The sequence below is a fragment of the Pseudopipra pipra genome, chromosome 30, assembly GCF_036250125.1.
Source record: "Pseudopipra pipra isolate bDixPip1 chromosome 30, bDixPip1.hap1, whole genome shotgun sequence".
NCBI classification, from domain to species: Eukaryota; Metazoa; Chordata; class Aves; order Passeriformes; family Pipridae; genus Pseudopipra; species Pseudopipra pipra.
The window spans coordinates 41,241-68,501 of NC_087578.1; the positions used below are offsets into that span (position 1 = coordinate 41,241).

Consider the following 27,261-nt stretch of genomic DNA (forward strand, 5'->3'; position numbering starts at 1 on the left):
TACCATCCCAGGGGGATCCAACCTGGACACTCCCAGGGATCCAGGGGCACTCCACAGCTCCTCTGGGAAATCCATCCCAGGGCCTCCCCACCCTCCCAGCCAGGAATTCCTTCCAGTATCCCGTCTCTCCCTGCCCTCTGGCACTGGGAAGCCATTCCCTGTGTCTGTCCCTCCATCCCTTGTCCCCAGTCCCTCTCCAGCTCTCCTGGAGCCCCTTTGGGCACTGGAAGGGGCTCTGAGCTCTCCCTGGATCCTGTGTCTCTGCCCCCCAGGTGTGTCCCTGCCCCCAGGTGTGTCCCTGTCCCCCAGGTGTGTCACTGCCCTCCAGGTGTGTCACTGCCCCTCCCAGATGTGTCTCTGCCCCCCAGGTGTGTCCCTGTGTCCCTGCCCCCCAGGTGTGTCCCTGCCCCCCAGGTGTGTCCCTGTCCCCCCAGGTGTGTCCCTGTCCCCCCAGGTGTGTCTCCATCCCCCCAGATGTGTCCCTGCCCCCCAGGTGTCTCACTGCCCCCCCAGACAGGTGTCACTGCCCCCCAGGTGTTTCCTTCCCCTCCCAGGTGTGTCCTTGTGTCACTGTCCCCCAGGTGTGTCCCTGCCCCCTAGATGTGTTCTTGCCCCCCAGGTGTGTCACTGCCCCCCAGATGTGTCCCTGCCCCCCCAGATATGTCCCTGCCCCCCCAGATGTGTCCCTGCCCCCCAGGTGTGTCCCTGCCCCCCAGCCAGGTGTCACCTGCCGAGGGTCCCCCGGTCCCTCTCTCTGTGCCATCGATGACCCCAACATTCCACGAATAACCCCCCATTTGATGTCCCTGTGTCCCAAATTCAATCAGACATTACCCAGAACTCCACCCTTAAGGAATAAAATCCCATTTAAAGGTCCCCATTCGGCCCCAACCCCCTTAAATCCCCCAAAAATCCCCCCAAATCTATAAAATTTTATTGGGAACGACCCCAGAACTCCACACTCCTGAAATAAAACCCCATTTTTAACGGTCCCCTAAAACCCCTCCAAGTCCTCCCCAAAACACCCAAAATATACCCCAAAATCTCCTAAAAATCCCTAAAAACCCCTCCAAATCCCCCTACAAAATACCCCAAAATCGCCTAACCCCCCCCAAAATCCCGCTACAAAATCCCCCAAAATACCCAAAACTACCCCCAAAATCCCCTCAAAATCCTCTAAAACCCCTCCAAATCCACCTTCAAAATCCCCCAAAATACCCAAAAAATACCCCCAAATCCCCCCAATTTCCCTTCAAAATCCTCAAAATCCCCCCAAAAATATCCCCAAAATTGCCTAAAACCCCCTCAAATCCCCCAAAATCCCCCAAATCCTATGAATGTCACTGGGAACGCCCGCAGAACTCCAGACTCCTGGAATAAAAGCCCATTTTAATGGTCCCCGTCGGGTGCCACCCAAAGCCCGGGGTGTCCCGGGGTCCCTCAGGGCCCCTCGAGGCTGCAGAGCAGGAGGAGGATCCCGGGATCCAGCGGGACGGGCTCCAGCCGGGAGCGGAGCCGCGCCGCCGTGGCCTCGTGTCGCTCCCCGCCGCGCCACTCCCGGAGCATCTGGAAATTCCAGAGGACGGGATCGCCGGGGTTCTCCTGCTCGATCTGCTCCAGGCGGCTCTGCTCCAGCCCCAGGCACAGGATTCCCACCTGCCGCCACTCCCGGCCCAGCTTCTGGGCGATCTGCATCAAATCCCTCTCCGTCAGCAGCCCCTTCCCGCCGGGAGTCGGGATCGCGCCGGGGAGGATCCCGGAGAACGAGCGGCATCCCCGGCGGGAATTCCCGGCGGGATTTGCCGTCCCGGGGCCGGCGGGTTCCCGGCGGGGCTCGGGGTCGCTGCGGGGGCTCCGCCGTCGGGAATTCCCGGCTCCAGGGGCAGCTGGAAGCGCCGGATGAGGTCGGGGCGGCCGAGCTGGCCGAGGGTCCCGGCGAGCAGGGGCCCGGGAGCGGCCCGGGAAGCGCTGCAGGAGGAGCCGGCACAGCTCCGGGCGCGACGCCGCCAGCAGGAGCCCCCCGGGATCTGCCCTCCAGCAGCACCTTCAGGGCCTGGAACTGCTCCTCCGGGAGCTCCTGGACCGCGGCCAGGACGGTCTGGCGCTCGTCCATGGGGGCACCGGAATCCTGGGAAAAGGGAGATCCCGCGGGGGTGAAATCCCGGGAAAGGGAGATCCCGCGGGGGTGAAATCCGGGAAAGGGGGAGATCCCGAGGGGTGAAAGCCTGGAAAAGGGAGATCCCGAGGGGTGAAAGCCTGGGAAAGGAGATCCCGAGGGGGTGAAATCCCGGGAAAGGGAGATCCCGCGGGGGTGAAATCCTGGGAAAAGGGAGATCCCGAGGGGGTGAAATCCTGGGGAAAGGGAGATCCCGAGGGGGTGAAATCCTGGGAAAGGGAGATCCCGAGGGGGTGAAATCCTGGAAAGGGGAGATCCCGAGGGGGTGAAATCCGGGAAAGGGGGAGATCCCGAGGGGTGAAATCCCGGGAAAGGGAGATCCCGAGGGGGTGAAATCCCGGGAAAGGGAGATCCCGCGGGGGTGAAATCCTGGAAAGGGGGAGATCCCGAGGGGGTGAAATCCTGGGAAAGGGAGATCCCGAGGGGGTGAAATCCTGGGAAAAGGGAGATCCCGAGGGGGTGAAATCCTGGAAAAGGGAGATCCCGAGGGGGTGAAATCCTGGGAAAGGGAGATCCCGAGGGGGTGAAATCCTGGGAAAAGGGAGATCCCGAGGGGTGAAATCCCGGGAAATGGAGATCCCGAGGGGTGAAAATCCTGGGAAAAGGGAGATCCCGCGGGGGTGAAATCCTGGGAAAGGGGGAGATCCCGCGGGGGTGAAATCCTGGGGAAAGGGGGAGATCCCGCGGTGGTGAAATCCTGGGAAAGGGGGAGGTCCCTGGGGTGGTGAAATCCTGGGGAAAGGGGGAGGTCCCTGGGGTGGAATCCTGGGGGGAAAGGGGGGGGAGGTCCCGCTGGGGTGAAATCCTGGGAAAGGGGGAGATCCCGCGGGGGTGAAATCCTGGGGGGAAAGGGGAGAGATCCCGAGGGGGTGAAATCCTGGGAAAAGGGAGATCCCGAGGGGTGAAATCCTGGGAAAAGGGAGATCCGCGGGGGTGAAATCCTGGGGAAAGGGGAGATCCCGAGGGGGTGAAATCCTGGGAAAGGGGGAGATCCCGAGGGGGTGAAAGCCTGGAGGGAAAGGGGGAGATCCCGAGGGGGTGAAATCCTGGGAAAGGGGGAGATCCGAGGGGTGAAATCCTGGGAAAAGGGAGATCCCGCGGGGGTGAAATCCTGGGAAAAGGGGGAGATCCCGAGGGGTGAAATCCTGGGAAAGGGAGAGATCCCGAGGGGGTGAAATCCTCTGAAAAGGGGGAGATCCCGAGGGGGTGAAATCCTGGGAAAAAGGGGATCCCGAGGGGATGAAATCCTGGGGGGAAAGGGGGGGGAGATCCGCGGGAATGAAATCCTGTGAAAACCAGGGGTCGATCCCAGGGCGCAAAGACTGGGGGGACAGGGCTCGATCGCGGGACACAAAATCCTGGGAAGAGCGGTCAATCCTGGGCCGTGAAATCCCAGGGAAGGGGGTCACCCCCCCCCCCGAGCCCCCCCGTCCCCCCGGGGCTCCCCCGTGTCCCCGGGCCCCGCCCGCCCTTTGTTCCGGGTCCCGCCGATCTCGTGGCCCCGCTGACCCCCCGCCCGAACCCCCCCGATCCCCCTCCCCAGCTCGGACCCCCGGTTTTACCCCCTGTTTCACCCCCCGGGCCCCCCAGAGCCCCCAAATCCCCCCCGAGCCCCCCCGGTCTCACCGCGCTCGCTCCCGCTCGGGGGGCGTGGCCTGAGCAGGGCGGGGCGTGGCCTCAGCTCCCGCCACGGCGTTGCCGCGGCAACAGGGGCGTGGCCATCGGACGGGCGTGGCCATCGGACGGGTGGGCGTGGCCACCCCCTGTCCAAGCTCGTTACCCAATGAACAGAGGCGATGGGCAAAGGGGCGGGGGCTCGGGCGAAGGGGCGGGGCCTCAGAGCCCGCCAATGCGTTGCCGCGGCAACGGGGGGCGTGGTCATGTGACAAAGGGGCGTGGCCACTTCTCTCTCCAAGGTCGTTACCCAATGAATAGAGGCGACGGGAAAAGGGGCGGGGCTCTGGTCAAAGGGGCGGGGCCTCAGCAGTTACGCGCAAGAGGGCGGGGTCAGGGCGCGGTGGGGGCGTGGCCTGGAGTAAACAAGACACAGGGCGGGGCCCGGAGAGGGGGCGTGGCTTCGGGCGATTTTTATTGATTATTACGGATGTATTATTTCTGATTTGCTTGCCCGTTAATGTTTGTTTCATTTATTTATTGTTTCTCTTTGTTCAGATGATTATCAGAGGGAGGGGGAGGAAAACAGAGCAACGGGAACCACGGGCACTCAAACTGCAGCTGGAGCAGGGAATAACTCACATTATTATATAGCATTATGTATAAATGTGTATATTCTATACTACATATCATATATGTTATTATATGTTATTATATGTAAATGTATTTGTTACATGTTCTGTATTATATATTACATGTTATATATATTATTATGTATTATTTTATATAAATGTATTTGTTACATATTCGATATTCTATATTATATATTGTATATATTATTATATATTATTTTTTATAAATGTATTTGTTGCATATTCTGTATTATATATTACATGTTATATATATTATTTTATATTATTATATATAAATGTATTTGTTACATATTCTATATTCTATATTACATATTATATATTATTATATATTATTATATGTAAATGTATTTGTTACATATTCTATATTATAAATTACATATTATATATATTATTATGTATTATTGTATATAACTGTATTTGTTACATATTCTGTATTCTATATTATATGTTAAATATATTATTATATATTATTTTGCGTTATTATATATAAATGTACTTGTTACATATTCTATATTATATATTACATGTTATGTATATTATTTTATATTATTATATATAAATGTACTTGTTACATATTCTATATTCTATATTACATATAATATATATTATTATATATTATTATATATAAATGTACTTGTTACATATTCTATATTCTATATTACATATTATATATATTATTATATATTATTATATATAAATGTATTTGTTACATATTCTATATTATATATTACATGTTATATATATTATTATGTATTATTATATATAAATGTATTTGTTACATATTCTATATTATATATTACATGTTATATTTATTATTATATATATTATTATATATAAATGTATTTTTTACAGATTCTATATTCTATATTACATATTATATATATTATTATATATTATTGTATATAAATGTAGTTGTTACATATTCTTTATTTTATATTGCATATTATACATATTATTATATGTTATTATATATAAATGTGTATGTTACATATTCTATATTATATATTGCATATTATATATATTTTTATATGTTATTATATATAAATGTGTTTGTTACATATACTATATTCTACATTACATGTTATATATTTTATTATATATTATTATATCTAAATGTATTTGTTATGTATTCTATATTCTATATTACATGTTATTTATATTATTACATATTATTATATCTAAATGTATTTGTTATATATTCTATATTCTATATTATATGTTAATATATTATTATATATTATTTTACATTATTATATATAAATGTACTTGTTACATATTCTATATTCTATATTACATTTTATATATATTATTATATATTATTTTATATTATTATATATAAATGTACTTGTTACATATTCTATATTCTATATTACATATTATGTATATTATTATGTGTTATTATTAATAAATGTATTTGTTACATATTCTATATTCTATATTACATATTATATATATTATTATATATTATTATATATAAATGTATTTGTTACGTATTATATATATTATTATATACTATTATATATAAATGTATTTGTTACATATTCTATATTATATATTACATATTGTATATATTATTATGTATTATTATATATTAATGTATATGTTACACATTCTATATTATATATTACATATTATATATATTATTATGTATAAATGTGTTTGCTACATATTCTATATTTTATATTACATATTGTATATGTTATTATATATATTATGATATATAATAATATATATAATATATTTTTATTATATATACTATGTTATTATTATATATGTTATTATATTATATAAATATTTATGTATTATTGTATATAAATGCATTTGTTACATATTCTATATTCTGTACTACATATTACATATTATATACACTATATATATTATATGTTATTATATAGGAGGAGGCAGAGCCAGAGCTGATCTCACACAAGTATTTATATATAAAATATGTATGTATTATATACCTTGGCAGCAGCCACACCTGTAGAGAAGAGATCCAGGCCCAGAGCAGGAGGAGGAGGCAGAGCCAGAGCTGATCTTACACACGTATTTATATATAAAATATATATGTATTACATACTTTGGCAGCAGTCACAGCTGTAGAGAAGAGATCCAAGCTCAGAGCAGTTCCCCTCAGAGCAGGAGGAGGAGGCAGAGCCCGAGCTGATCTCACACACGTATTTATATATAAAATATATATGTATTATATACCTTGGCAGCAGCCACACCTATAGAGAAGAATTCCAGGCCTAGAGCAGTTCACCTCAGAGCAGGAGGAGGAGGCAGAGCCAGGGATGATCTCACACACGTATTTATATATAAAATATATATGTACTATATACATTTGCACCAGTCACACCTATAGAGAAGAGATCCAGGCCCAGAGCAGTTCACCTCAGAGCAGGAGGAGGAGGCAGAGCCAGAGCTGATCTTACACACGTATTTATATATAAAATATATATGTATTATATACCTTGGCAGCAGCCACACCTGTAGAGAAGAGATCCAGGCCCAGAGCAGTTCCCCTCGGAGCAGGAGGAGGAGGCAGAGCCCGAGCTGACCCCGAGCCCATCCCAGGTGAGCTGGGACAGGAGCAGGGGCATCCCAGCCCCAGCCCAGAGCTGACCCCCCCGAGCCCATCCCGGGTGAGCTGGGAGAGGAGCAGGGACATCCCAGCCCAGAGCTGACCCCGAGCCCATCCCGGGTGAGCTGGGAGAGGAGCAGGGACATCCCAGCCCCAGCCCAGAGCTGACCCCGAGCCCATCCCGGGTGAGCTGGGAGAGGAGCAGGGACATCCCAGCCCCAGCCCAGTGACCCTGCTGACGGGGGCTCCGGGGTGAGACAGGCCAGGCCCAACGGAGTTCACTGAGAAATTTGGGCCCCCAGCATCCCAAACCATCTGTGCTCGTTCTGTTCCACTGACTGGAGCAAAGCTTCAGAGTGTGATAAACCGAGAAAATGATTCGGGCTAATTAAGAGAAAACAGTGTGAGGTCAATATGATCTGGAGAGAAAAGAAAGACGAGTTGTAAAACTTAATTGGGCCCCTGTAAAGGGATAAAACAAGTTACCTCCCTTTTACCTTGTGTGGGATTTATAGTGAGAGAATTTTGTTTAGTTAGCTGGATAATAGCACCTTTCCTAAAATGTATAACTTGGTATAGATAACAAGCGAACATCTGCAGAAAGTCTGATTTGACAATGTGTAATGTTTATACTCATGTACTTAACAATGTGTAATGTTCATGCTTATGTATAATGAATATTCATGTAGTAGGTGGAAATAAATGTAGGACAAATGTCTTCTTCGGGTGTGACAGGAGTTGTTGGGCCCCTTCCCTGATCACCCAGCGCCGAGTTTGCTTTTATCACATAATAAAATTCTGATTGGAAATTGCCCGACTGGGTTTCTGTTTCTCGCAAGAGAATAGTCCAGGAACGTGTCCTGGGCCCAGAGGGGATAAATCAGAGAGGCAGCAGGATCAGGGAGATGTTGGAAGAGGAGGAATAGGCCGGGAGCCAGGGCTTTTCCCAAGCTTCAGTGAGTGGGTCAAGAACAAGGGAGGAGAAGGAAGGTCAAGCTGAGGAAGAGGAGTTGAAGCCCCCAGACCCACGGAGGAAGAGTGGAAGTCCCCTCAGGACTGAGGGCCAAGAGAAGCACCACCCCAAGCCCCCCTGAGCTCCACCTATACTCCACCTATTATTGATATGCAGAGATAGAGGTTGGAATCACTGGAATATGCATTTAATCACAGCTGAAGATTGGATAAAAATGCTGATTTTGGGTGAAGCCTTGGAGCAAGTTTGTCCAGCGCGAGCTGGCTTGCTCCCAACGTTGAATGAACAAAGACCTGGCTGCTTAAAGATAAAAAAGTCTCTGAGCAGTTCCTCGGACCGATTTTTCGGATTCAGGGGCCGGGATGTCCCAGCCCAGGACATGGAAGTGGGTGGGAGTGAAGCAATCCTGGGATGGAGCCGTGGACAGGGCACTGGGAAGGGGACAGGAACCCTCAGCCCCCGGAGGTGAGGACACCTTGGACATGGAAATCTGGGACACCTTGGACATGGAAATCCGGGACACCTTGGAAATGGAAATCTGGGACACCTCGGACAGGGAAATCTGAGACAGCTTGGACATGGAAATCCGGGACACCTCAGACATGGAAATCTGAGACACCTTGGACATGGAAATCCGGGACCCCTTGGACATGGAAATCCTGGACACTTCTGAAATGGAAATCTGGGACACCTTGGACATGGAAATCTGGGACACCTTGGACAGGGAAATCCGGGACACCTCGGACATGGAAATCCGGGACACTTCTGAAATGGAAATCTGGGACACCTTGGATATGGAAATCCAGGACACCTCGGACATGGAAATCTGAGACAGCTTGGACATGGAAATCCGGGAGACCTCAGAAATGGAAATCTGGGACACCTTGGACATGGAAATCCGGGACACCTTGGACATGGAAATCCGGGACACCTTGGACAGGTAAATCCGGGACACCTCGGACATGGAAATCCGGGACACCTCGGACATGGAAATCTGGGACACCTTGGACATGGAAAGCTGGGACACCTCTGAAATGGAAATCCGGGACATCTCAGACATGGAAATCCGGGACCCCTCGGACATGGAAGCTGCCCCACGGGGTCCCAGGTGGGCAGGGGCAGAAGCCGCCGAGGGACAAGGGGGGTCAGACAGAGCTGAAGGTCGTCCCGTTGACTTCAGGTGTCTCTGAGTGACAGAAACGGCTCCACTGTCCCTGCCCCGGGGGGTGGGAAATGCTCGGGGGGTGGTTGGATCCATGGAAAAAGGCCAGTGGGAAGTGCAGAGGGAAACCCACCTGGGGTGGTTTTGGTGCACTGGGGCAAGAAATCGCTGCCCGGGGAGAGAGGCTGGGTGTAAAATCCATCGTGGAGATGCACAGGGAGCCCAGAGCTGGGATCCTGAAGGACACCCCAACAACAGACAGGTCTGAGTGTCTCAGGTGGGTCTGGACTGGCACCACAAGGGGGAATCATTTCGGGATCAGTGGACCCAGGACACCCCAGGTCAGCAGGGAAGGGGTGTGACACCCAGATGGGCTGGGGATGGAGGGGTGGATTTGCCCTGGACACCATCTCCCGGGTTCTCCATGGTTGTAGACGACGGGATAAAAACACTTTTAGACCACAGAATTGATCAATAACTTATCCAACTTTATTGCTGCGTGCTCTGTGCTTATAAAGGTTACAAATTAGCTTCATACATATTACAAAAGCTAAGCTCATCATTGGCTCCTAATTACCTAAGTTATATTTACGCAAATGCTGTTTCTTTAACCTTCTTATGGTTACTTGTTTGCTATTTGCTCTGCTTTCCCATCCGCTATACACTATTCTTCTGTCACGTACCCAGTTTCTCAAACACAGTGACCTTCTGATAGTTTTCTCTTGCCGTGGGACCAGAGCTATAGCATCTCTCTCATGTCCCCTTTCTATTAACCATGTTTCAGCAATACTTTCCACACTTCCCCCGTTTTCTTTAGACAGTGTTAAAAATACATCATTCACTGCTTTCGTTAACATGTTCTGTATACACTTAAAAACACAAGGAACGACGCATAAAGCAGCCAACAATATCAGCAAAAGTGAAATAGCTTGTTTAGTGATCTCAGCAAGCCATGGTCCTAAGCCTAATTTTGCTAACCATTCTCTGAGAGGATCTTTTTGGATTTCAAAGTCATTCAAATGACTTTGCATTTCTTTTAGGTTTTGGTAGATGGACTGAGAGTGATCAGAAAGATTCATACAACACATGCCTTCAAATTCCTCACATCCATGTCCCTGAGCCAGCAATAGGAAATCTATAGCTGCTCTGTTCTGCAAAACAGCATGTCTTATTTCATCAAAGTCATGAGCCAATTCTCCCAAAATTTTTGACGTTCTATTCATCTGATTCCTTGCCCAACAAGCTGTTCTTTGGACAAGAATTAGGCTCTTTTTTGCTCCAATGGGGGCAAATATAGATGCAAAGAAGTTTGCCATAGGTGACCAAAATTTAATGGGTTGGTTTTCTACTGATTTACAGTATTTATCAAATTCAGTGTCTCGTTTGTTCCGAATATTTCTCCTTTTCAACTGTGTTATTTGTCTCATAGTGGGTGTAAACATAGTCAATTTTCTCAAGTAACATGGTCCACCAATGGGGTATTTAGGAATGCCAGACCATGCTCTATTGCCACAAATTAAGAAATGTACAAACTCTTCAGGTTGACAAAACAAAATATCATCCATATAGTGATAGATTATGCAGTCAGGCCATCTTCTTCGCAAGGCTTGTAAGGCAGTACCCACATATAGTTGACATAAGGTAGGACTATTTTTCATCCCTTGTGGTAATACTGTCCACTCAAACCTTTGATCAGGCTTTTCTCGATTAATAGCAGGTAATGTAAAAGCAGAACGTTTAGTGTCACGAGGATGTAACTGAATTGTAAAGAAACAGTCTTTTAAATCTATAATCAGTAAAGACCAGTCCATAGGGAGCATTGCAGGATTTGGTAGTCCAGGCTGTAAAGCTCCCATGGCTTCCATTTGTGAATTAACTGCTCGCAGGTCATGCAATAATCGATACTTTCCTGACTTTTTCTTTATTACAAATATGGGTGTGTTCCAAGGACTAGTAGAAAGTTTTAAATGTCCTTGATCAAATTGTTCCTGTACTAACTGATGAGCAATTTCCAGGCTTTCCCGTTTTAAAGGCCACTGCTTGACCCATACTGGAGTATCAACAACCCAAGTAATAGGAATTGGGAAAGACTAAGTAATGGCTATTTCTCTAAAGGGTGATCATTGGAAAGTTTCATTCCAATTTGTGTTAAGACATCTCTCCCTATTAGGCATTGTACTGTTGGTGGAAGTTGTACAACAGACAGAACAACATTAGCTACACGACCTTCCACTTCTATGCTTATAGTAGGAGTTCGCACAGCAATTGAAGCACCCCCAATGCCAGTCACAGTTGTAGTAGAAGGTTGCAGAGGCCAATGTCTCGGCCAACAATGAGGTGCTATGATATTAGAGTCTGCTCCTGTATCAAGTAAAGCATCCAGTGTTTTTGTTTGATCTTTCCAGATAATTGTAACTTTATGTTTTGGTCGTTCGCTTAAATCCAATGTCAATAAGGTAAGTCCCCTTGTAGAACCAAATCCACGATCTCCACGTTGCGTTAATTGCCGATCATTGGTCAAAGGTTTTGTGAACTGTGGTAAGGGTATTAGTTGAGCAAAACGTTGTCCTTTAGGAATTTTTAAAGGTGGAAAAATAGTATATGCCATAACCATTATCTGTCCAGTGCAATCAGCATCAATAAGTCCAGGTAACACAAATAATCCAGCAAGACTAGCTGATGATCTTCCTATCAGCAATGCACCAAACACTTGTTTGTTTATTATTAAGGGTCCATAAATCCCGGTGGGAATCTTTTGAGGTTGGGTGGATAACAAAGTAACTTCTACTGCTGTTGCCAAATCCAATCCGAGGCTGTGGCAGGTTGTAATCCGAGAGTGTTGGTTGAGGTGGGTTGTAATCCGCAACTGTCGGCTGGGGTAGATTGCAGTTGCTCTCCTGTCCGTGGAGTGGTTTGTTCTGTGAAAAATTGTTGGCTGGAGTTGTCTGTGCTGCGGCGACGACTTGTGTCTTGGCGCGGCCACTGCTGCTTCTCGCGCTCCGTCGTGAGTTTCCCGAACGATTTCGGCAGGCAGCAGTGTTGTGGGTGGAGTTCTGGCACTGCTGACACCAGATTCCTGTTGCTCGGCACTCTTTTCGGAAATGTCCAGTGGCTCCACACCGATAACATTTTGATCGAGCTTTTCCTTCTGCAAAATTATGTGCTTTTGCTTGAAGGGGTGCAAGAGCAGCTAAAACCTGAGCTTGGGAACTTTGAGCTTGCTCTTTAAGTCCCTTAGCTAGATCTTGAATAGCATTAACTAAAAATGCATTTTCCCCTGTGGGAACAACTAATGCTTTTTCTGATAACTCTTCAATAGTCCAATAAGGACCCATCGTACTTATTATTTGTTTAATTGCTGAAGTAGCATTTTGTAACACACACTGCTTTAACATAGTTCCTTTCATATAATCTGGTACTCCTGCTCGAGTGATGGCAGCTGTTAACTTGTCAACATATTCTCCAAATGATTCATCTTTTCTTTGTTTTAAGTTCATATACAAAGGTACTCCTCCTGGTTCCTTAACTCTGTCTATAGCTCTTCTAACAAGATCCATTGCCTCTCTAATCTTATCTGGACCAAGATGAACTTGTGCCTCAGGGCGTGCAAACGGCCCTAACCCCATTAATTCCTCTACAGTGACACCATGCAAAGGGTCTCCGGGTGGCCGTTGTTCTGCTACACTTTCATGAACTAACGCTTGCCAATGTGCATTAAATAACAATTGTTGATGTTCAGTTAATATCATACGAGTTATAGATCGGAGATCAGACGGCAATAAAAGATGTGTATACCAAAAATAATCTAACATTTGTTTAGTTGGTTCAGCATGTAATCCAAATTCACTGACTGTACTTCGCAATTGTGCCAAAAATTTCCAATCTAATGCAGTAATTACAGCGTTCATTCCTCCTTGCCCATCCAAAGCATAAGTAACGGGAAAAGCATATGAATCTACAGCCTGCAGCCCATGAGATTTACCCTGTTCCATACAGTGCTTAGCAAGTGCAGCCCAAGATTCTCTCCGCTCTTTCACCACGGCCTCCGCCAGGTCACTGAATGCCCCAGGGACAGGCTCTTTGGTCGAGTGAGCAGGAGGAGGAGGCTTGGACCGAGGGTCAGTCTGACCACTGGGCACATCGGCCAGGGGAGGTGGTGCAGTAGGAGCTGCAGACGTCTCTGATTCCAGCAACCCGTCTGTATTTATTTTAGAAAGATCAGGGGGCACAGCGGGGAGGTGAACTGTCTGCATAGCTGGGGGAGAAGGCTTATAAGAAAACCAATCAGCATTTTTATACTCTTTGTTCTGCTGTCTCACATTTAGTGCTTGTTCTGCTGCTCTGTGTTCAGCCTCATGTTGTAACAATGTATTATAAACCACCTTCCAAAGCTTTCCTAGCTTTTTTGCAACTTTATCATCATCTAAAACAGCCTCCCATATTTTATCACCAAATTTACGCCACTCCTCTAAGGAATGCACAGTATGAGGATTAATAAAACACCCTTTTTCAGTACCATAATCAAGTAATTCAGGGAGTTCCTTTTTTAAATCTAAATCTTTAACCCCTTTTTTCTGTAAAAATGCAGAAAATAAACTATATGCTGCTTGCCTATCCATACCTACGTCAGCGCTGTTGCAGCCCTTTCAGGGTCCGGCAGCACGTACGGCAGAGCTTGACTATACAACGCTCCGGGTCCGAAGTTGCACCTTTATGCCAACTTTTTCCGCAGTTGCACCTTTATGCCAACTGTTTTCGACCAGCCTCACTGCTAAGGCTCCACCTTGCCATCTCAACCGTGATTCCCCCGTTTCTTTAAATCCAGTCGAAAGGTCTTCTTTATGTCGAGAAGTCCTTTTTTAGTTGAGTCAGAGTCAAGTCGAAGTCAGGAGTCGAAGTCAGGAGTCGGGGTCACCATTTGTTGTAGACGACGGGATAAAAACACTTTTAGACCACAGAATTGATCAATAACTTATCCAACTTTACTGCTGCGTGCTCTGTGCTTATAAAGGTTACAAATTAGCTTCATACATATTACAAAAGCTAAGCTCCTCATTGGCTCCTAATTACCTAAGTTATATTTGCGCAAATGCTGTTTCTTTAACCTTCTTATGGTTACTTGTTTGCTATTTGCTCTGCTTTCCCATCTGCTATACACTATTCTTCTGTCACGTACCCAGTTTCTCAAACACAGTGACCTTCTGACAGTTTTCTCTTACCGTGGGACCAGAGCTATAGCATCTCTCTCATGTCCCCTTTCTATTAACCATGTTTCAGCAATACTTTCCACACTCCATGGCTGAGAAACCTGGGCTGGGATCAAGGGGCCAAGTGGGTAAAGCCCCTGTGGGACGGGGGGGGAGGGTCCAAATATGAGTATGGGGAGGCCTGGGATTGATGACAGTGGTGGGAACAACCCCTGGATGGCTGGAGACACCCCCTGAGCCCCTGGCACTGCCCAGAACACCGTCCTGGGCCTGGAAAAGCAAGTGGCCCCCAGAGGGAACAGGGTGGGACAACGGGACTCGTTCCAAAACCAGCCTTGTGGAGCCCTGGGCCAGAGAGCTCGGGATGGGGTGGAGGGATCCTGTTCCCTGTCATGTGCCAGCCTCTGGGAAAATGGAATGGGACGAGGGACTGTTCAAATCCCAGTGTGGGGTGGGACCTTCAAACCCTGGGGTCTGCAATAGCCGAGGCCACCCCCGAGGGAGCAGCAGGGGCTCCACCAGCCGAGGTGGCCCTGCCCAGACAAGGCCTCCAGGGGCTGCAGGAGGGGGTGAAGCCCCCGAGGTGCACGTGAGGGAGGACAGCTCGGGTCAGTCCTGCCCCCAGCAAAGGCAGATCCGTGGGGTTGGTTCTGTTCCAGGCCCCGGGTGCTCCGGGGGGATGCAGAGGGACAGGAAAGGCGGTGAGTCCCTGCAGGGGGGTTGATCTGGGGTGGGAACACCCCGTGAGGTTGGGAATATTGGTGGTGAGTGACACCCAGGGTGTGGCACAACTCCCAGGGACAGCGAGGGCTGCTCCACATCCACCCCCTGGCAGCTCCTGGGGCAGCTGGAACCAGCCCTCCTGCCCTGGGAGAGGGACAGGGGGGACAGAACCTGCTGAAGGAACTCAACCAACGTCTTGGAGGGACATCCATGGGCTGTGGAAATGATCCCTGTGCCTGTGTGTGTCTTATTTGTGTGCACATATGTACATGTACATGGATATGTGGGGTTGGAGGGGGTGGGACCTGGGCATGGCAGGGACGGGGCAGAACAAGGGGTGGGAAATGTCCTGGCCAGGACCTGGAGGTTCTTCTGTGCCACCTCAGGTCACTGGGGCAGGGGGAGGGAGAGAAAACGGGGTGGAGGGACCTGGTGTCTGTTCTCAGGGATGTTTGTCCATCCAGGACTGTCTGTTCTCCAGATGTTCATCCATCCAGGACTGTCTGTTCTCCAGATGTTCGTCCATCCAGGACTGTCTGTTCTCCAGATGTTCATCCATCCAGGACTGTCTGTTCTCCAGATGTTCATCCATCCAGGACTGTCTGTTCTCCAGATGTTCATCCATCCAGGACTGTCTGTTCTCAGGATGTTTGTCCATCCAGGACTGTCTGTTCTCCAGATGTTCATCCATCCAGGACTGTCTGTTCTCCAGATGTTCATCCATCCAGGACTGTCTGTTCTCCAGATGTTTGTCCATCCAGGACTGTCTGTTCTCAGGATGTTCATCCATCCAGGACTGTCTGTTCTCCAGATGTTTGTCCATCCAGGACTGTCTGTTCTCCAGATGTTTGTCCATCCAGGACTGTCTGTTCTCCAGATGTTTGTCCATCCAGGACTGTCTGTTCTCCAGATGTTTGTCCATCCAGGACTCTCTGTTCTCAGGATGTTCATCCATCCAGGACTGTCTGTTCTCCAGATGTTCATCCATCCAGGACTGTCTGTTCTCAGGGATGTTTGTCCATCCAGGTCTGTCTGTTCTCCAGATGTTCATCCATTCAGGATAGTGCTGTGTCCTTGTCCCTGTCCCACCCCGTCCATGTCCCTGACATGTCCTTGGTGTGTCCCTGTCCCACCCTGTCCATGGCTCTGACATGTCCCTGCTGTGTCCCTGTCCCACACCTGTCCCATGTCCCTGCTGTGTCCCTGTGCCATCCCTGTGCCATCCGTGTCCCATCTCCCTGCTGTGTTCCTGTTCCTGTCCCACCCCATCCATGGCCCTGACATGTCCCTGCTGTGTCCCTGTCCCTGTGCCATGCCTGTATTGTGTCCCTGCTGTGTCCCTGTCCCACGCCTGTCCCGTGTCCCTGCCGTGTCCGTGTCCTTGGCGTGTCCTTGGCACGGACGGACCCGGGGGGGGAAGGGGGTGCCCAGAGGGCTCCTCCATCCCTTTGGACAAGTCCCACCCCCTTCCCCACAGGCCACACCCATGAGGAGACACACCCACACAGGCCACACCCAGTGAGACCACACCCCTCGCTTGGGCCACGCCCCCTCACCCCCCATCTCCTCATCTCCCCTATAGCCCCCCTGCACCCCATAGTGTCCTCATATCCCCAGAGTCCCCCATCCCCTATAGCCCCCCCAATGCCCCATAGCCCCCCCATAGCCCCTATAGCCCCCCCATATCCCCTATAGCCCCCCATCCCCTGTAGCAGCCCCAATACCCCATAGCCCCCCATAGCCCCTACAGCCCCATCCCCTATAGCCCCCCATGCCCTATAGCCCCCCCAATGCCCCATAGCCCCCCCATATTCCCTACAGCCCCATCCCCTATAGCCCCCCAACACCCCATAGCCCTCCTTATATCCCCTACAGCCCCATCCCCTATAGCCCCCCTATATCCCTATAGTGCCCCAATGCCCCATAGCCCCCCCTATATCCCCCTACAGCCCCCCTATATCCCCCGTAGCCCCCCATCCCCTATAGCCCCCCAATACCCCATAGCCCCCCCATATCCCCTATAGTTCCATCCCCTACAGCCCCCCCATCCCCTACAGCCCCATCCCCTATATCCCCCCCATATCCCCTACAGCCCCTCCCTCACCCTTCAGCCCCCCCAGACGGGGCGGGGCCTGGGCGGGTCCTGCCCCCTCCCCCCTCCCCCCCGCCCCATTTTTGGGCAGAAAGAGGCCGATTTCAGGCTGGTTAAAATCTCACCATCCATTGGGTAGAAAAGGGCGGGGGGCAGGGGGGGCAGCCCCTCCCCCAACCCCTTCCCCAACAGGCCCGGGGGGTCCCGGGGGGTCCCGGGGGGGTCCCGGGGGGGTCCCGGGGGGAGGGGCCGAGACTTGGCACAAAAATCCCGTGGGCAGCGCGGGGGGAGGGGCTGTACAATAGAAAACCGGGGGGGGGGCGGGGGGGGGGACAGTCAGGGGAGGGGGGACCCGACCCCGGGGGGGGGAACCCCAACACCGCTCCCCACCCCCCAAAGTACAAAAGAGCTAAAAACACCGCGGGGGGGGGGGGGGCGGGGGGGGCTCCAGGGCCCCCGGCGTGGCCCTGGGGGTGGCACTGGGTGGTGGCCCATGGCAGTGGCCCGGGGGGGCTCCGGGGGGGGCGGCCCCGGGGGTGGCCCGTGGGGGGGGTGGCCCCAGGGGTGGCCACGGGGGTGGTCCGGGGGTGGGGCCAGTGTCGGTGCCCCCCGGGCAACCCCGGGAGCAGCCGATGGCGGTGGCCCTGGAGGTGGCCCCGGGGGTGGCCCTGGAGGTGGCCCGTGGGGGGGGTGGCCCTGGGGGTGGCCCTGGAGGTGGCCCGTGGTGGGGGTGGCCCTGGAGGAGGCCCCGGGGGTGGCCCTGGGGGTGGCCCCGGGGGTGGCCCTGGGGGTGGCCCGTGGTGGGGGTGGCCCTGGAGGTGGCCCGTGGGGGGGGTGGCCGCGGGGGTGGCCCCGGGGGTGGTCCGGGGGTGGGGCCAGTGTCGGTGCCCCCCGGGCAACCCCGGGAGCAGCCGATGGCGGTGGCCCTGGAGGTGGCCCCGGGGGTGGCCCTGGGGGTGGGGGTGGCCCTGGGGGTGGCCCCAGGGGTGCTCCGGGGGGGTGGAGCCACCCTGGAGGTGGCCAGCAATGGCAGCCCTGGGGGTAGCCCACGGGGGGGGGTCAGTGGCCCTGGGGGTGTCCCGGGGGTGCCCCGGGGACAGTCAGGGGTGGTGGCCCACGGTGGTGGCCTGGGGGTGGTGACCCTCGAGGTGTCCCATGGGGGGGTGGCCACTCTGGGGGTGACCCATGTGGTGTGACAGGCCAGGGGTCACTCGGGGGTCACCCAGGTGTCAGCAGCCCTGTGGCCACCCCGAGGGCAGTGGTGGCTCACGGGGTGGCCCAGGAGCGGTGACCCCGTGCCATCCCACCCTCAGTGGCCCTGTGGGACCCCAGTGGTGGTGGCCCACGGAGTGTCCATGGCGGTGATGCCCCTGGGGGTGACCCACGGGGTGTGACAGCCCCATCCCCTATACCCCAGGGGGGTGACCCACGGGGTGTGACAGCCCGGGGGCCACCCTGGTGCCAGTGGCCCAGGGGGTGCTCCGGGGGTGGCCAGTGGCCCGGGGGGTGTCCCTTGGGGGTGTCCCTGTGTCACCATCAGCACCCCCCGGGCGGTGGCCATCCCAGTGGCCAGGGTGGTGGCCCATGGAGTGTCCGTGGCACTGATGCCACTCTGGGGGTGACCCACGGGGTGTGGCAGCCCAGGGGCCACTCGGGGGCCACTCCGGTGCCAGTGGCCCAGCGGGCGCTCCGGGGGTGTCCCTCGGGGGTGTCCCTTGGGGGTGTCCCTTGAGGGTGTCCCTTGGAGGTGTCCCTGTGTCACCGCACCGTCAGCCCCCCCAGGCAGTGGCCGTGCCGGTGGCCAGGGTGGTGGCCAGGGTGGTGGCCGTGCCGGTGGCCGTGCCGGTGGCCATGCCGGTGGCCGGGGTGGTTGCCGTGCCGGTGGCCGTGCCGGTGGCCGGGGCGGTGGCCGTGTCAGTCCCCGGCCATGCACTTGAAGCGGTTCTTGAAGAAGAAGAGGCGCTGTTTGAGCCGCAGGCTGTCGTCCCGCGCCGCCGGGTACCGGTACCGGTTGTACTGGCGCTCGCCCTCCGAGCGCCGCCAGGGCAGCGCCAGCTTGGACGCGTGGTCCACCACCACGTCCTCGCAGGAGCCCACGTGCAGCACCCCCAGCCCGTCGATGAAGAACTCTGGGGGGCGAGGGGGGCACCCCAAAAGGGCTCAGAGATGCCCCGGGATCCTTCGCCCGGCCTCTGACCCCGGGGGGTTATTGGGGGGGGACCCCGACATCCCCCCCCTGTCTGACCCCGGGGGGTTATTGGGGGGGGACCCCGACATCCCCCCCCCCCATCTGACCCCAGGGGGTTATTGGGGAGGGACCCCGACATCCCCCCCTGTCTGACCCCGGGGGGTTATTGGGGGGGACCCCGACATCCCCCCCCCGTCTGACCCCGAGGGTCTTTGGTGAGGGGATCCCGGCAGCCCTCCCACCTCTGACCCCCCCGGGCCCACTGTGGGGGAGATCCCCACAGCCCCCCACTTCTGAGCCTGTGACCCTGTGGCGGGGGACCCCCTGACCCCACTGTGGGGGGACCCCCTGACCCCATGGTGGGGGCACCCAGCACCCAGCATCCCCCTCCCACCTCTGACCCCCTGACCCCACTGAGGGGGGACCCCCTGACCCCACGGTGGGGGCCCCCAGCATCCCCCTCCCACCCCTGACCCCCTGACCCCACTGTGGGGGCCCCCAGCATCCCCCTCCCACCACTGACCCCCTGACCCCACTGAGGGGGGACCCCGGCACCCTCCTTAACTCGGACCCCGTGGGCCCATCGTGGGGGGACACCACGACCCCGCGGTGGGGACACCCGGGTGTCCTCTCACCCCCAGGACCTCCCTGGACCCTCCCAGCCCCTCCCGATCCCCCCCAGACCCCCCCCCCCCATGTCCCTTGCTCCTCCCCTCCCCCCAAACCTCCCTCCCAGACCCGTCAGGACCCCGGGGCTCCCCGGGATGACCCCAAACCTCCCTCCCAGACCTGTCAGGACCCCGGGGCTCCCCGGGACGACCCCAAACCTCCCTCCCAGACCCGTCAGGACCCCAGGGCTCCCCGGGACGCCCCCAAACCCCCCCCCAAACCTCCCTCCCAGACCCGTCAGGACCCCAGGGCTCCCCGGGACGCCCCCAAACCCCCCCCCAAACCTCCCTCCCAGACCCGTCAGTGCCCCGGGGTTCCCCGGGACGACCCCAAACCTCCCTCCACAGACCCGTCAGGACCCCGGGGCTCCCCGGGACGACCCCAAACCTCCCTCCCAGACCCGTCAGGACCCCGGGGCTCCCCGGGACGCCCTCAACCCCCCCCCCGGCGCCCCCCGGCCCTCGCTCACCGAGATGAGCCACGCGGCGCAGGCGGGGGTCGAAGCCCACCTGGCGAACCTTGTCGGTGCGGGCCAGGAAGAAGTTGACGGACGCCGTCGGTGACGGACGCAGGCGGGGAAGCCGGCGAGGCGGTGGTGGAAGCCGGGCCGGGTTCCGCAGGCAGTCGCCCCCCCGCGCCGCCCCCCCGCACGCTGAGCCGCTGCCCGGTACGTGGTGGTGTAACCCGTGATCTCCCGCACCGCGCCCCCCACCTGCAACCGGGGCAACGGGGGCTGGGGGGGCTGCGCCGCGACCCCCGGGACCGCCCAGCGAGGAGGGGAACGGGGGATACACCGGGAACCCCCGGGAGATACACCGGGACCCCCGGGACTGCCCAGCGAGGGTGGGAACGGGGGATACACCGGGAATGGGAAACGGGGGATATACCGGGACCCCCAGGACTGCCCAGCGAGGGTGGGAACGGGGGATACACCGGGACCCCCGGGACTGCCCAACGAGGATGGGAAACAGGGGGATTACACCGGGACCCCCCGGGACTGCCCGCCGGGTATGGGAAACGGGGGATACACCGGGGACCCCCGGGGACTGCCCGCCGGGGATGGGAACGGGGGATACACCGGGACCACCCAGCGGGGATGGGAACAGAGAATACACCGAGACCGCCCGGCACCGCCCACCTGAGGCTGCTGGGGTGGGGCTGCACTAGCACCGGGATCCCCGCGACCCCCGGGACCCCCCAGCACCGTTCAGCCGCGGCACCGGGGACTCCTGAGGACCCCCAGGGTCCGCCCAACCCCGGGATCAGGACGGGACGGGGCCACCGCGCCGGGGCTGGGCTGGCAGCGGGGACCACTGGGACCCCCGGGACCCCCCGGGACCCCCAGCATCTCCCCGCCTGTGGCACCGGGACCTCCAGGACCCCCCGGGACCCCCAGCAATCGCCTGCCTGTGGCACCGGGACCCCCAGGACCCTCCGGGACCCCCAGCATCTCCCGCTGGTGGCACCGGGGACCCCCCAAAGCCCCCGGCAGCCCCATCGCTGCTTCCTGGCGACCCCCGGGACCACCGACCGCCTGCGGCACCGGGGACGGACACCGAGACCACCCCCGAGACCCCCCGGACCCTCGGCATTCGCCCCGCCTACGAGACGGGACGGGAGCTGAGGGGGGAGCTGTGCCGAGACCGGGAGCGCGGGACCCCCGGGAGCACAGGGACTCCCAGGAGCACAGGGACCCCCGAGAGCACAGGGACCCCCGGAGCACGGGGACCCCCGGGAGCACAGGGACCCCCGAGAGCACAGGGACCCCCGGGAGCACAGGGACCCCCGGGAGCAGAGGGACTCCCAGGAGCAGAGGGGACTCCCAGGAGCACAGGGACCCCCGGGAGCAGAGGGACCCCCGGGAGCACGGGGGACCCCCGGGAGCAGAGGGACCCCCGGGAGCACAGGGGACCCCCGGGAGCACGGGGACCCCCGGGAGCACGGGGACCCCCCCCGCGGGACGGGAACGGGAAAACGCGCCGGGGCTGCGCCGGCTCCGGGACATCGGGGACCCCCCCCGGCGCTCCCCCCGCATCATCCTCCCGCGGCACCGGGACCCCTGGCACCCGCGGGACCCCCGGGACCCCCGGTGTCACCCCCCCGCGGGACGGGGCTGCTCTGGGGGCGGTGCCGGCACCAGGAAAACCCCGGGGACCCCCAGAAGAGCCCACCTGTGGCAGCCGGCACTGCCCCCTCTTGTCCCTCGGTGTCCCCCGTGCCTCCCCCCTGCCCCCGGTGCCCCCCGTGCCCCCCAGAGTTCCCCCGGTTGCCCCCCGTGCCCCCCAGAGTTCCCCCCGGTGCCCCCCCGTGCCCCCCAGAGTTCCCCCGGTGCCCCCCCATGCTCCCCAGCGTTTCCCCCGGTGCCCCCTTGCCCCCCGTGCCTCCCCCTGCCCCCCCGGTGCCCCCCCGTGCCCGCACCAGGTCCAGGCTGGTTCTCTCCAGCACCGAGCACCGGGACCACCCTCCCCCAGAGCACGGGGGTCACACCGGCCCCCCCTGCCCCCCCCCTGCCCCCCCGTGCCCGCACCAGGTCCAGGCTGGTTCTCTCCAGCACGTCCACGAGCTTCTCGAGCCGCGTGCGGGGGGTGAAGATGAAGTCGTCGTCCACCCACAGCACGTACTTGGTGGTGACCTGCGACACCGCCAGGTTCCTCCCGGCGAACCAGCCCTGGGGGGGCCGGGGCGGACCCTCAGACACCCCCCGACCCCCCCCCCCACGGCCCCCCTGAGCCACGCGGCCCTGCCAGAACCCGCCCTGCCCCCCCCATCTTGGGGGGACCCCCCAGCCCTGCCAGCCGCCCTCTCGTCCCCGAGGGACCCCCCCAGCCTTGTCCCAGCCCCCAGTGTCCCCCCCCGGGGTCCCACCCACCCTGCCAGACCTCCACGTCCTCCCTTTTTGGGGACCTCAACCACCGTCAGCCCCCTCCCGTGTCCCCTTCCCCAGTGTCCCCCTCCCTGGGGTCCCACAGGCTCTGCCAGCCCCCTGTCCCCCCTCCATGGGGACCCCGCCCTGCCAGTCCCCCCCTTTCCCACGTCCCCCCACCTCTGGGGGACTTCCAGCCCTGCCAGACCCCCCCTGTCCCCCCCCTCAAAGCGCTGCCCCCCATCCCGTGTCCCCCCTCCCCAGTGCCCCCCCGGCCCCCCACCTTGCCCAAGGGATCTGAGTGGGACCCAGTGAGGGGTTCTGTGCCCCCCCTCCCCCTTCCTCCATCCCCCTGTGCCCACCCTCAGCCCCCCGTGTCCCCCCTCGGCCCCCACCTTGCCCAAAGCTATGAGGGAACGCTCCCGGAGGAACCTGGTGAGGGGGTCTGTGCCCCCCCACCCCCTTCCACCCCTCTGCCCCTCGCCTCCCCTCAGCCCACCGTGTCCCCCCCCGACCCCCGGTGCCCCCCCGGTGCCCCACCTTGCCAAAGGGATCTGAGTGGGACCCAGTGAGGGGTCTGTGCCCCCCTACCCCCCTCCTCCATCCCCCTTGTGCCCCTCCAGGCCCACATTGTCGAAGCCATGAGGGAACGCTCTGGAGGGAACCCGGTGAGGGGTCTGTGCCCCCCCCACCCCCTTCCACCCCTGCCCCTCGCCTCCCCCCGCCCCCGGTGCCCCACGGTACCCCCCCGGTGCCCCCCGGTGCCCCCGGTGCCCCCCCGGTGCCCTCCCGGTGCCCCACCTTGCCGAAGGGCATGAGGTAGTGCTCGAGGTGCGGCCCGGACAGGGGCTCGGGGCGCTGGCTGTCGTCGGCCACCACGATGGTGACGGAGGGGTAGAAGCGGCGGATGCTGGCGATCAGCCCGCGCAGTTTTGTCGTAGCGCAGGAAACGTCTTGGTGGGCCACGGTCACCAGCGCAGAGATGTTGTACCCTGGCGGGGCGGGGGGGGCGACACTGGGAGCACTGGGAACCCGCACTGGGAGCGCTGGGAGCGCTGGGAACCCACACTGGGAGCGCTGGGAGCACTGGGAACCCGCACTGGGAGCACTGGGAGCGCTGGGAACCTGCACTGGGAGCACTGGGAACCCGCACTGGGAGCGCTGGGAGAGCTGGGAACTCACACTGGGAGCACTGGGAGCTCTGGGAACCCACACTGGGAGCGCTGAGAGTGCTGGGAACTCACACTGGGAGCACTGGGAACCCACACTGGGAGCGCTGGGATTGCTGGGAACCCACACTGGGAGCACTGGGAACCCACACTGGGAGTGCTGGGAGTGCTGGGAACCCACACTGGGAGCACTGAGAACTCATACTGGGAGCGCTGGGAGTGCTGGGAACCCACACTGGGAGCACTGGGAGCACTGGGAGCACTGGGAACCCGCAATGGGAGCTCTGGGAGTGCTGGAGACACACACTGGGAGTAGTGGTATCTACACTGGGACCTCTGGGAGCTCTGGAAGTGCAGGGAACCCACACTGGGAGCACTGGGGGTGACGGAAACTCATGCTGGGAGTAGTGGGTATCTACACTGGGAGCTCTGGGAGCACTGGGAACCCGCACTGGGAGCCCACACTGGGAGCTCTGGGAGTGCTGAGAATGCACACTGGGAGCACTGGAAACCTGCACTAGGAGCACTGGGAACCTACAATGGGAGCTCTGGAAGCACTGGGAACCCACACTGGGAGCACTGGGAACCCACAATGGGAGCACTGGGAGTGCTGGGAACCCACACTGGGAGCCCTGGGAACCCACACTGGGAGCACTGGGAACCTGCACTGGGAGCACTGGGAGTGCTGGGAATCCACACTGGGAGCACTGGAAACCCACACTGGGAGCGCTGGGAGCACTGGGAGTGCTGGGAACCCACAATGGGAGTGTTGGGAATCTGCACTGGGAGCTCTGGGAGTGCTGGGAGTGCTGGGAACCCACACTGGGAGCCCTGGGAACCTGCACTGGGAGCTCTGGGAGTGCTGGAAACTCACACTGGGAGCACTGGGAACCCACACTGGGAGCACTGGGAACCTGCACTGGGAATGCTGAGAGCACCAGGAGCAGCAGCAGTGCGGGGACAGGCAGGGCTGGTTTGGGGGGGACAGGCAGGGTTGGTTTGGGGTTACAGGGTTGGTTTGGGGGGGGACAGGTAGGGTTGGTTTGGGGGGGACACGGGCAGGGTTGGTTTGGGGGGGACAGGCAGGGCTGGTTTGGGGGGGACACGGGCAGGGTTGGTTTGGGGGTCACACGGGCAGGGCTGGTTTGGGGGGACAGGCAGGGCTGGTTTGGGGTTACAGGGCTGGTTTGGGGGGGACAGGCAGGGTTGGTTTGGGGGGACAGGCAAGGTTGGTTTGGGGGGACAGGCAGGGTTGGTTTGGGGGGACAGGCAGGGTTGGTTTGGGGTCACACGGGCAGGGCTGGTTTGGGGGGGACAGGCAGGGTTGGTTTGGGGGGACAGGCAGGGCTGGTTTGGGGGGGACAGGCAGGGCTGGTTTGGGGGGACAGGCAGGGCTGGTATGGGGTTACACGGGCAGGGCTGGTTTGGGGGGGACAGGCAGGGCTGGTTTGGGGGGACAGGCAGGGCTGGTTTGGGGGGACAGGCAGGGCTGGTATGGGGTTACACGGGCAGGCTGGTTTGGGGGGACAGGCAGGGCTGGTTTGGGGGGGACAGGCAGGGCTGGTATGGGGGGACAGGCAGGGCTGGTTTGGGGGGACACAGGCAGGGTTGGTTTGGGGGGACAGGCAGGGTTGGTTTGGGGTTACAGGGTTGGTTTGGGGGGGGACAGGCAGGGCTGGTTTGGGGGTTACACGGGCAGGGCTGGTTTGGGGGACAGGCAGGGTCGGTTTGGGGGTTACACGGGCAGGGTCGGTTTGGGGGGACATGGGCAGGGCTGGTTTGGGGTTACAGGGCTGGTTTGGGGGGACAGGCAGGGCTGGTTTGGGGGTACACAGACAGTGCCTGTTTGGGGTCACCCGGCAGGGCCGGTGCGGGGTCTCCCCCGTGCTCACCCCCGTCCCCGGCGCTGTCCCCGGCGCTCTCCCCGTCCCCGTCGCCGTCCCCGGGGGTCCCGGCCGGGCCGTACAGGCGGGGGGGTGGGCGGGTGCCGGATGCGGATGGAGAAGGCGGCGGAGTGACCGTCGGTGGAGAACTGCACTGCAGGGCAAGGGGGGGCTGGGGGGGCACCGGGGGGGGGGGCAACGCGGGGAGGGGGGCGAGGGAGGGGCTGGGGGGGGCAGGGGGCGCAGGGGGCACTGAGGGGGGCCGGGGGGTGCTGGAATTCCTGGGGGCACCGGAGGGTCTGGGGGGTGCTGGGGGCACTGGGGGTGTTGGAATTCCTGGGGGTGCTGGGGGTCCCGGGGCTGTCGGGGGTCCTGGGGGATCAATGTGGGGGCACTGAGGGGGGCAGGGGGTGCTGGAATTCCTGGGGGTGCCGGAGGGGCCGGGGGCACCGGAGGGTCTGGGGGGCGTGGGGGGCACTGAGGGGGGCCGGGGGTGCTGGAATTCCTGAGGGTGCTGGCGGGGCTGGGGGCACCGGGGGTACCAGGGATGCCGCGGGACTGGGGCCTGCTGGGGGTCCCGGGGGTGCTGGGGGTCCCAGGGCTGTCAGGGGTTCTGGGGGATCGATGTGGGGGCACTGGGGGTTTGGGGGTTTGGGGGTTCAATGGGAGGCACTGGGGGTTTGGGGGTGCTGGGGGGTCCCAGAGCTGCTAGAGGGGTCAATGGAGGGGGAGCACGGGTGGTCCTGGGGCTGCTTTGGGGTCAACAAGGGGGCACTGGGGGTCCCAGGGCTGCTGGGGGGTCAGTGGGAGGGCACTGGGGGTTTGGGGTGCTGGGGGGGTCCCAGGACTGCTGGAGGGGTCAAGGGAGGGGAGCACGGGTGGTCCCAGGGCTGCTGGGGGGTCAACAAGGGGGCACTGGGGGTCCCACAGCTGCTGGGGGTCAATGGGAGGCACTGGGGGTTTGGGGGTGCTGGGGGGGTCCCAGGACTGCTGGAGGGGTCAATGGAGGGGAGCACTGGGGGTTTGGGGGTGCTGGGGGGTCAATGGAGGGGGAGCACGGGTGGTCCCAGGGCTGCTGGGGGGTCAACAAGGGGGCACTGGGGGTCCCGGGGGTCCGGGGGGGTCAATGGAGGGCCCTGGGGGTGCTGGGGGGGTCCCAGGACTGCTGGAGGGGTCAAGGGAGGGGGAGCACTGGGGGTTTGGGGGTCCCAGGTGGGCCCTGCCCCCCCGGGGGTGCCCCCCCGGCCCGTACCCACCGATGTCGGCGGTGTCGGGGTGGAACTGGGTGTTGGTGTAGGTCACGAACTG

At 57.5% G+C, this 27,261-nt stretch overlaps 2 protein-coding genes across 2 annotated transcripts in view; one reads left to right on the forward strand and one right to left on the reverse strand.

Annotated features, from left to right (window-relative positions):
* LOC135404141 (beta-1,4 N-acetylgalactosaminyltransferase 1-like) overlaps nt 1–27,261 on the forward strand; it is a 70,050-nt gene that overhangs the window by 26,914 nt on the left and 15,875 nt on the right.
* Nucleotides 18,382–27,255, reverse strand: LOC135404120 (beta-1,4 N-acetylgalactosaminyltransferase 1-like). Its single transcript, XM_064638697.1, is given in 8 exon segments — nt 18,382–19,310; nt 20,508–20,586; nt 20,588–20,602; nt 20,604–20,750; nt 22,566–22,706; nt 23,703–23,893; nt 25,963–26,102; nt 27,210–27,255. Coding segments are annotated over 6 exon segments (612 nt in total). The 5' UTR covers nt 23,718–23,893; nt 25,963–26,102; nt 27,210–27,255; the 3' UTR covers nt 18,382–19,095.